Source organism: Sebastes fasciatus, chromosome 22 (assembly GCF_043250625.1).
Source record: "Sebastes fasciatus isolate fSebFas1 chromosome 22, fSebFas1.pri, whole genome shotgun sequence".
Taxonomy (NCBI): Eukaryota; Metazoa; Chordata; class Actinopteri; order Perciformes; family Sebastidae; genus Sebastes; species Sebastes fasciatus.
The window spans coordinates 16,014,993-16,024,318 of record NC_133816.1 but is presented as its reverse complement, the minus strand read 5'-3'; the positions used below and the strand labels follow the sequence as shown (position 1 = coordinate 16,024,318).

The following is a 9,326-nucleotide window of genomic DNA, read 5'->3' as shown; positions in this document are numbered from 1 at the left end:
TCCTTATTTCAGACAGAACCAAGGTTGGATTACCAACAAGGCGCTTCGACCACCAGCCCCAGATTCACTGTGTCTCAGTGGTTTATGATAATTTAGTAAATCTGTTTGTTGATATTGTTAATAATTTCCTACAGGCCCGGCAACATTACCTCAGGCACCCTGTGTTCAATTCTAATGTTACGGCTTTTATTATTTTGATTTATATTGTGTTTACATTGTCCATATCCCTAAATTAATTTGTGTTTATTCAGATTACCACAACCTAAATGACACACAGCAGAGGAGTACTGCTTGGTTTCCGTGGCTACAGGTTGAATATAATGAAAATGTCATGTGTATTCTGCTGTTCTTGATGGGAATGTGAGGGTAAAAGGGAGGGAGCATACACAATGCTCAGACAGTGGTGGAGCAATGGGGGACCAACAGTAAATTTTTGCCGGAGGAACCCATAAAATATAATCCGGCCATGGACAGAACATCTGCTTCCACTTTGTTTAATTGTTCATTCACAAGTCTTTGGTTCAACATAAGGATAACGCTTCATTCCTTCAAAAATGTCTTAAAACCTCATGATTTCTATTCATAGACATGTTTATTTGGCACTGTAAACAGAAAAAAATAAATACATTTCAAGTTGAAGTCATAGTCGATTTGTGTTAACTCGAATGGAATATTTTGTACAATCAGTTCATTTATTTTTTTCATTTATAGAATGTGTTAAATTCCATTTAAAAAGGGTCTAATTTAATAATTTGTATAAATTATTCTTACAGTATTTACAGGAAGAATCAAATCGGTTTGCATACTTAATGCTCAGAGACTCTATCTTTCAATCGTCTCTTTGTCCGGCCTATTTTAAAACAACAAAAGGCACAGGATACAAAAGTACACAACAAAAGCAATGTTACAGGTAATGAACGTTTTGATGTCATACACCTTAAGAGTCTTTAAGGGATACCAAACAACTAGTCCTATAGAACAGATTTACCACAAACATTCAACACATCTGGAGATACGTGGTTTTCACTGGACAGCACGCGGATGAAAAACTGTCATCTGTAAAGTAACTAAAGCTGTCAGATAAATGTAGTGGAGTAAAAAGTACAATATTGGTTATTATATATATATATTACATATTATTCATATATATTATTCATATATATATATATATATTATATTATTAAAAAATATAGTATAGTGCATTAGTCAAACTGGAACATTTTGGGTTATGTTCCATAGACATGCTCTAAATGTGATTTATGGTTCTAGATAGGTTGCTCCACTGAGTCTCTCTCTCTCTCTCTCTCTCTCTCTCTCTCTCTATGTCTGTTGCTATAGAAACAGAAAGTGAGAAAGGGATTGATTCATCAGAGAGTTCACACTGGAGAGAAACTACACAGCTGTGACCAATGTGAGAAAACTTTCACTTTTCAGAGAGCCCTCAAAGTCCACCAACACAGTCACACGAGAGAGAAACCCTACAGCTGTAATGAATGTGGGGCATTTTTTCACTCAATTAGGTGCCCTAAACACACATCAACGCCTTCACACTGGAGAGAAACCCTACAGCTGTAATGAATGTGGGGCATCTTTCACTCAATTAGGTGCCCTAAACACACATCAACGCCTTCACACTGGAGAGAAACCCTACAGCTGTGATGAATGTGGGGCAGTATTAGCTAAATCATATTACCTGAAAAAGCATCAACGCCATCACACTGGAGAGAAACCCTACAGCTGTGATGAATGTGGGGCAGCGTTCACTGTATCATCTTACCTGAAAAAGCATCAATGCATTCACACTGGAGAGAAACCTTACTGGTGTGACCAATGTGGGAAAACTTTTTCTCTGCATAGTTTACTGAAATCCCACCAACGCTTTCACACTGGAGGGAAACCATACTTGTGTGACCAATGTAGTAAAACTTTTTCTACTAGTACTCACCTTAAATCCCACCAACGCATTCACAGTGGAGAGAAACCTTACTGGTGTGACCAACGTGGGAAAACCTTTTCTGCTGTAACCAATGTGGTGAAACTTTTTCTCAGTCTAATTACCTTAAAGTCCACCAACGCATTCACACTATGGATGGGTCATGATTTTAGATTTTTTGAATAGTTGTTAAATTATAAAAAATCAAATAGTTTATGCAACTATTCGTCCCAGCAGAGGTGTGTGTGTGCGCGCCCCTCGTAGTTCCAACAGGTAGATCAGCTGTTCGAGATGGTGGACATGAGCCTTCTGCGCTACGTGCACACAGGCCTGCACGCTGCTAAAACACAGGACTTCTTTGTCTTCCACTTGTTGGATGGAAAGAATCGATCACCCCCGCAGCACTTCCACATCTCTGTCAAAGATCTAGAAAAAGGTACTGGAATTCACTCTGAAATTTTTCATTAGACATAGGTTGGGATCAAATAGTCTACATGTGATATGCTTGTCAGGCCACATCATGTTTCCCTGCCCTCTGCCCAGTCTAAAGGACAAGTGGTTAAAAAAAGTTTTGCCAGGATAATTTTTTTTTTTTTAATAATGTCACTTTTTTTCATATGTGGATACAGGTGAAAAAAGTTGTTGTTGTTGCCAGGTCATTTTTGTAGGTGTTTGTTGTTGTAATACTCATTTTGACCACAAGAGGCTGTAGTGCACCACTACCCTGTGTTCTAAATAGGACTAAAAGCATTCATGTTTTGTTCTAGGTGAGTTTTAATTTAATAACTTGCCAACACACAATATATGTACCTTGTGTTTAGAGTGAAATTAAAACTCACCTGGATTAAAACATGAATGCTTTTAGTCCCATTTAGAACACTAGTGCAGTGCCCGTCCGCAACGGGCCGATTGCTCGGCACCCAGAAGTGCTGCTTGATGCGTTGTTGAGAACCGCGGTATGGCTGCTCATTCCCACCGAGTGTGAAGTTGATTGGATGAACTGCTCTCGAGATATACGAAGGGCAGTCATACATACGCAGATAGACAGAGATTCCTTCCTTTATAAGTACATGATGCTGCTACAGCGCCCCCTGTTGGCCAAATGGCACCAAATTTGCCATAGTCACTCAGACATCATATACGTTACACATGTCCACCAAATGTGGTCGAAATAGCACAAAGCGTTCAGGAGATATGACATTCTTTGTAATATAAGTCCTGCCTACAACATTTAAGCTACATTTGAGGGCCAACTAGAGCAAAACTGTATAGAAAAATCCCAAAAGTCTCTTTTTCCGGCTTGGTCCAGAGATGTTCCGTACCAAGTTTGGCGACGATTGCTCAAAATTTGTCAGAGTAGTAGCTCAAAATTTGATTTGGACAAAATTCGGAATGGCGGAAAAGAGCCAAATGGGCACGGTTAATATGGATAGATTCATCTGGACCCACAAAATCCAGGGGAAAATAATTTTGTTTCTTAGGCTTAGGGTTCAAAAGTTACAGGTCAAAATGTAAAGTTCATTGTTATAGCGCCACCATCTGGCCAAGTTGCAGAATTGTTTTTTCTCACTTGCCTCTCAGGGCTTCTGTAGTTATATATGTACAGCTCACGAGATTTTTTTTTTTTTTTAAGTGTACAGTATTTAGTCTATTTTCCTTATTTCAGACAGAACCAAGGTTGGATTACCAACTGGGCGCTTCGAACCCCAACCCCAGATTCACTGTGTCTCAGTGGTTTATGATAATTTAGTAAATCTGTTTGTTGATATTGTTAATAATTTCCTACAGGCCCTGCAATTTTCCTAAGGCACCCTGTGTCCAAATCTAGTGTTAAGGCTTTTATTATTTAGATTTATATTGTGTTTACATCGTCCATATCCTTAAATTAATTTGTTTTCAATCAGATTACCACAACCTAATTAACACACAGTAAGAGGAGTACTGCTTGGTTTCCGTGGCTACAGGTTAAATATGATGAAAATGTCATGTGTATTCTGCTGTTCTTGATGGGAGTTCGGGGGTAAAAGGGAGCATGCACAATGCTCAGACAGTGGTGGAGCTGTGGCGAGGGTCGGGGGAGCTATGGAGGCCCAACAGTACATTTTTGCCGGAGGAACCCATAAAATATAATCCAGCCGCGGACTGAACATCTGCTTCCACTTTGTTAACTTGTTCATTCACAAGTCACAACTTTGTTTCAACATGTTTCTGTGACAATTAGAATAATGCTTCGTTCCATCAAAACAAATTCTTCAAACCTCATGATTTCTATTCTTAGACGAGTTTATTTGGCACTGTCAACAGAATTTTTTTTAAATAAATTTCAAGATGTTATCAGTCCAATAATATTGTCTCTGATCAGCAATCCACTACAGTAAAACAATATTTAATGTTGATATTTCTTCACTGCTGATAACCCCGGTGTTGTTTTTGTCCCGTTTTTGAGACTTCAACAGTATCCATGGTATTAATGTGTGGTCCAGTGGTTCCTGAACCACAAGGTTCAGCAGCAATGTGATTATCCCCATCATGTGATCTACAGCCGGGTATGAAAGAGCGCCTTTTATAGGAGCTGGAAGCAGTTTCTCAGAGGTTCGCATGCAGATACACCAGATGCTCCTCGGCTCGGTAAGTCCAGCTAACACTATCTATGCTGCATCTAGATCCATGTGTTTGATTCTAGTGTTTCACAAAGTAGCAGGACAACCTGGAATCTGTTTGTGCAGTTTGAGATGACATGTTTTTATGGTTGGTTACTACTGTAAATGATAAAACATATTCTCTGCAAAGTTTGTGATGGTAGCATTTAGAACACCAATTAGTCTGGAGGAAGGTTTGAGAATTCACCACCAGTGTTTAATGTAACTGATAACGTGTAAAGTGCATTAAAAAAAGTAAAGTAAAGTGCAATAAAAATATATCTTATCTTATCTTATCTAAAGTGCATTAGCAGCTGCTATGAAAAAGACTGATAATTCAAAACAAAGAGCAGACCTATTTTGAATATTCTTAACTTTAATATTGGTCTCTTTCAGCATTTTCTCCATAATATAATCCATAATTGGTTTTAGAATAAAGAGGGCTTTCAGGTGACTTAACACACCATGTGTGGTGTTTTTAGGTCAACATGTTTAGTGACTATAATGAGCTCATTACTGTCTGTGCTGAGATGTTTTTATTCCTTTCATTTTTTATATATCTCAGCATTTTTGTGTTAAGATGATGTCACTATGTCCGGTAGCTAACCATAGGTAACCATCACTCTACTGTCTCTGAGTAATATGATTTGTACTGTAGTTATTGTATCCATATTATCATTAAATGGACCAGTTGACAGTTTTTAATCAACTTTAAAATGAGATTTCATCATTTTCGAAAATGAGTTTATTCACTTTCTTTCAGAGAGATTATTCATGGATCATCCTACCTCAGGCCAACCCAGCCACACCTCGAGCTTTCAGTGGCTTTCTTTTGCTTACCAGGGCCTGACAGAAATCCCCTATGAAACCATCCTAACACAGACAGAGTCACTGGAGGTGCTGGACCTGAGTTACAATGTGCTGGATGAGTATCCTTTTCTTAATAACCAGAAGCGTTTGTGTCTTCCTGCTTCCCATGGCCTCACCAACTGCAACTGCTAAGTACTGCATAAGTTAGACACAGGTATGCCTTTTACAGCAGCACATAGTCAAATCAGGTGGCTAAAGACACTTTCCATGTATGTAGGAAGAAACTGACAGGGCCAGTAGTTTGTGGAAGAAAAGTGTGAATGTTGAGTTTGGTGTGTTTGGGTCCTTCATTGAGTCTTTATTGGAACCCGGCTCTGTTGGATCAGCTGGAGAAGCTCAGCACTCTGATCCTGGACTGCAACAACTACACGTCTCACATCAAGTTCCCCTACATGCTGAGCGTCACCACCGTGTGTATCAACAAGAACAAGATCAACAACCTGCCTGTGTTTGTGGAAGAAATCAGGCGAAAGTTCCCCAACATAAAGTGAGCCTGGGAATGTGTTATTATTATTATTATAATAGTGCATATAACCATGATTTAATTTAATGCTTCTATATTGCTTTCTAATATAGGATCCTCAGTATGATGAACAACGAGGCAGCACCTAGCTATTTCAATGGAGGAAGTCTGACCCAGTATGAAGACTACAGGTGAGCATCCAGCTCTTTTCTTAACTTCCTGCTCAATGCACGGATGTGGTCTCTGACTATAGAACCAAAATCAAGAAATCTCTCTATGCTGTTCCCAGAGCATTGCAGTCAGCAGAAGCAGCGTCCAGTCGGCTCATTTTTAAAACTTCTAATTATAAAATTCAATAGAAAACATTTATATGTACTTGTTGAAATCGAGCCTCTCAGATTTTGTTGAGTGTTTCTTGATTGTCTTTGCCTCCTCAGACAGTATGTCATCAGTCAGATCCCGGGACTGGAGATTCTGGATGACACTGAGGTCCTGGAGAAGGAGAGAGTCCAGGCTAGAAAGACCTACCGGCTGCAGCAGAGCAGCCACAGCAGCAGGAAGTGGAGGGAGGACTCATCAAGGAGACACACACACATGCAGAAGAAGACAAATGCTGTCATCAGCCAATAGGATCTACTACGTTATTAAACCCTTCCCCTTAAAACCACACCTTTAATGTTACTCTGTCAACATTATGATACACATCCTGTATCTGCTTGTTTCAACATGTGTTTGAAGCTGCAGGATGTTTACTATAGCTGCACTATCAAATTAAAAAAAGGAAATATTCTACATGTGTCTCGTGCATCATTTTCTACACCTTACCCAACATTCAGCCTGCTATATTTGACAGCTTTGGAAAGGGATGTTGTCTACAGTTAATCTTAAATTCTGTGGGTTTGAACAATGCTTGGTCATCAAAGTTAAAGTTGCAACAGGCAATATTTTATATGTCTGTCAAATTATTCAGATGTTTTTTGTTTGTAGACACACAGTCCTTGTTAATGTTGGATCAGTCTATGTGTAGTTTTCAGCCCATTCACCAAAATGTCAAAATAAAAAATGAATAAATAAATAAATGACTTGATAAAATAATAAGTATCTAATTAAATGTAGCAAAAATAATATTAGCCATTAATTAATTGATAAAATGTGACATAAATTGATATTTCTGTTTTATTTATTTATTTATTTTTGTATTAATTCCCTGAAAGAAATATATAAAAAAAAAGAATATAGAAATAAATTTGATAAAGTTTAGGGAAATAAATAAAGGGTGAAATGCAAAGTGAAAATCGTGCATAAATAAATAAATGCATAAATATATAAATAAATACATACATTTAAAAATAAATGCAAAAATAAATAAATACATTTAAATTCCATAAAAATAAATACATAATAGGGAATATTAAACAGAAGAGTAAATATGTATGGGAATTAATACAAAGATAAATAAATAAAGAAACAAATTAAAACAGAAATATCAATTTATGTCACATTTTATTAATGTAATTAAATGGCTACATATATTTTCAATATTATTTTTTCTATATTTAATGACATTTATTTATTTATCGAGTCATTTATTTATTTATTAATTTATTTATAAATTTGGCTCAGTGTCCCTGGGTTGGATTCTGAGGAGGAATGGAGCTGGAGCTGCATGCATTGCAAGTGTCGTCATTGGTGCTACCACTAGAGGGAGCCAAAGTCCAACAGAAAGCACCATTGGGTGCTATGTTTTCTTGTATACAACAATTCCTGCTAATGTATAGCATACTGTATACATCCATGATGAACAGGCACAAACAAGGCTCAATTTTGAGTTTGTGAAATAATGTTCATACATATTTAAAGTAATGGAGTAACTTACCAGTAGAGTAATAATTCATTATTATTAGAGCAGGCTGCAGCTTAAAATAGAGGTTAGTAATATGACACAATTTACATAATTAGTAGACTATCATCTCCTGAGAGCAGCAGCCAGCATCCCTCTCCTTGCTTCTGCCACCATCCGCGGTGGATCGTCCACTGTGTTTACAGTGAAAACAATGGAGCCTACAAGTGTTCACTGTCTTAAAGCCTTTACTCCACCATCTTAGTTTACATTTCCACAAAGTTGGAGGACTCGCGAAAGACAGAATAAAAAATAAATGGTAAAAAAATCGAAGCAGCTGAGGCCAAGATATCCAGACTTTTAGTGTTGTTTGTTGTGCACAAATTTACTGTAGATCAGCACTTTCAGTTCTGCAACACACAACATTCAGTTCCACATTATCAGCATTTTGGTCAGTTATAGCCACATGTTGTGATTCCAACCATGCCAGAGGCGGTGGATCATGTGAACAGATGGCTAAGGTGTTTCCACCAACAGGCACTGCAGATCAAGTGTATTCACTTCATTTTCCCTGCAGAACGGAGCTGCTCTAATGTGGCTGCTCGGCTCAGCACTGCACCGAAAGCTTCTGTTTACTGTGGTACAGAGCCGTTTCTTAAACCTCTTGCAGGCCTCTCCAAACTGTTGGCAAGCTTTCACTGCGGCTTAACTGGTTACTTTGCTGTGGAGCAGCCAGATAGCATTCATGTATCACCTGGCAACCTGGCACTAAGGTGGGCCTGATGAAAGAATCAGTTAACTGGACTTCATTACCCACAAATCCTGTATGTTAATATCAGCAAAAACATGTATTTTTGGTCCAGCAAAGTGTTACTTATTGGAGTTTAACACTTGGTTGCTAAAAGTTAAACTTTTCCCAAGTTTTGTTTGACCGCACTTCGAATCAAACGGCTGCAGCTCGCCGAGTTTGGAAGCAGCCGACGCAGCTTTTCATTGACATTGCATGGCAGCTAGCTGCAGGCCGCACTTCAACACTGCTCTAGTGTGACATAAGTTTATGGGAAAAATTACTTTTGGGCCCAATGGTATCACGTGACTGACACAGAAGATGTAGTACCACCGTTTGGCCACTACGACAATTTACTTCAATGCCCGGCGCACTTCCTGGGGGCTTGGGACCAGTTCCCTTTGTAGATATAAACGGCTCATCCCAAGGTAACTAAAACACAACTATTCTTATAATCAGGTGATTATACACTAAAGAAAACATACTTATTATAATATTGTATTCCATTTCTGCCAATAGATCCTTCTAATAGTCACACACTGGTCCTTTAATTTTACAATAGTTGACGTGATGCTAAATATAACCCATGACTTTATACAGAAGTAGTGCAGGTAGGGTTCTGTGTTCTTACTTAACAGATGTGGGAGATAACAGATTTACATTACCAGAATTTCAACTTTAACTTCAGTGTTAAAGTTGACTGCTTGAAGGTATAAACTTTGGGAAACCACATGTTCAGCAGTTAGGTAACGCAGGCCAAATGAGAGATAAAAGTCTGTCTTTCTTGTGAAATC

General features: G+C 38.2%; 1 protein-coding gene across 1 annotated transcript; it reads left to right on the top strand.

Moving 5' to 3' along the window:
• The first annotated feature begins 4,430 nt into the window (after positions 1 to 4,430).
• On the top strand, positions 4,431 to 6,712 carry LOC141760742 (leucine-rich melanocyte differentiation-associated protein). The gene is made up of 5 exons (XM_074623804.1): positions 4,431 to 4,561; positions 5,336 to 5,502; positions 5,748 to 5,929; positions 6,019 to 6,096; positions 6,343 to 6,712. The coding sequence occupies exons 2-5, from the start codon at positions 5,347 to 5,349 to the stop codon at positions 6,533 to 6,535; spliced, it is 609 nt and encodes a 202-aa protein (XP_074479905.1). The 5' UTR covers positions 4,431 to 4,561; positions 5,336 to 5,346; the 3' UTR covers positions 6,536 to 6,712.
• Positions 6,713 to 9,326: the final 2,614 nt, after the last annotated feature.

Excerpts from the sequence above, each read along its gene's own strand:
- LOC141760742 (XM_074623804.1), top strand. The coding sequence starts at position 5,347 with ATGGATCATCCTACCTCAGGCCAACCCAGCCACACCTCGAGCTTTCAG. Across the intron at positions 5,503-5,747 it reads GTTACAATGTGCTGGATGAG|AACCCGGCTCTGTTGGATCA; the intron begins TATCCTTTTCTT and ends AGTCTTTATTGG. Across the intron at positions 5,930-6,018 it reads CGAAAGTTCCCCAACATAAA|GATCCTCAGTATGATGAACA; the intron begins GTGAGCCTGGGA and ends TTTCTAATATAG.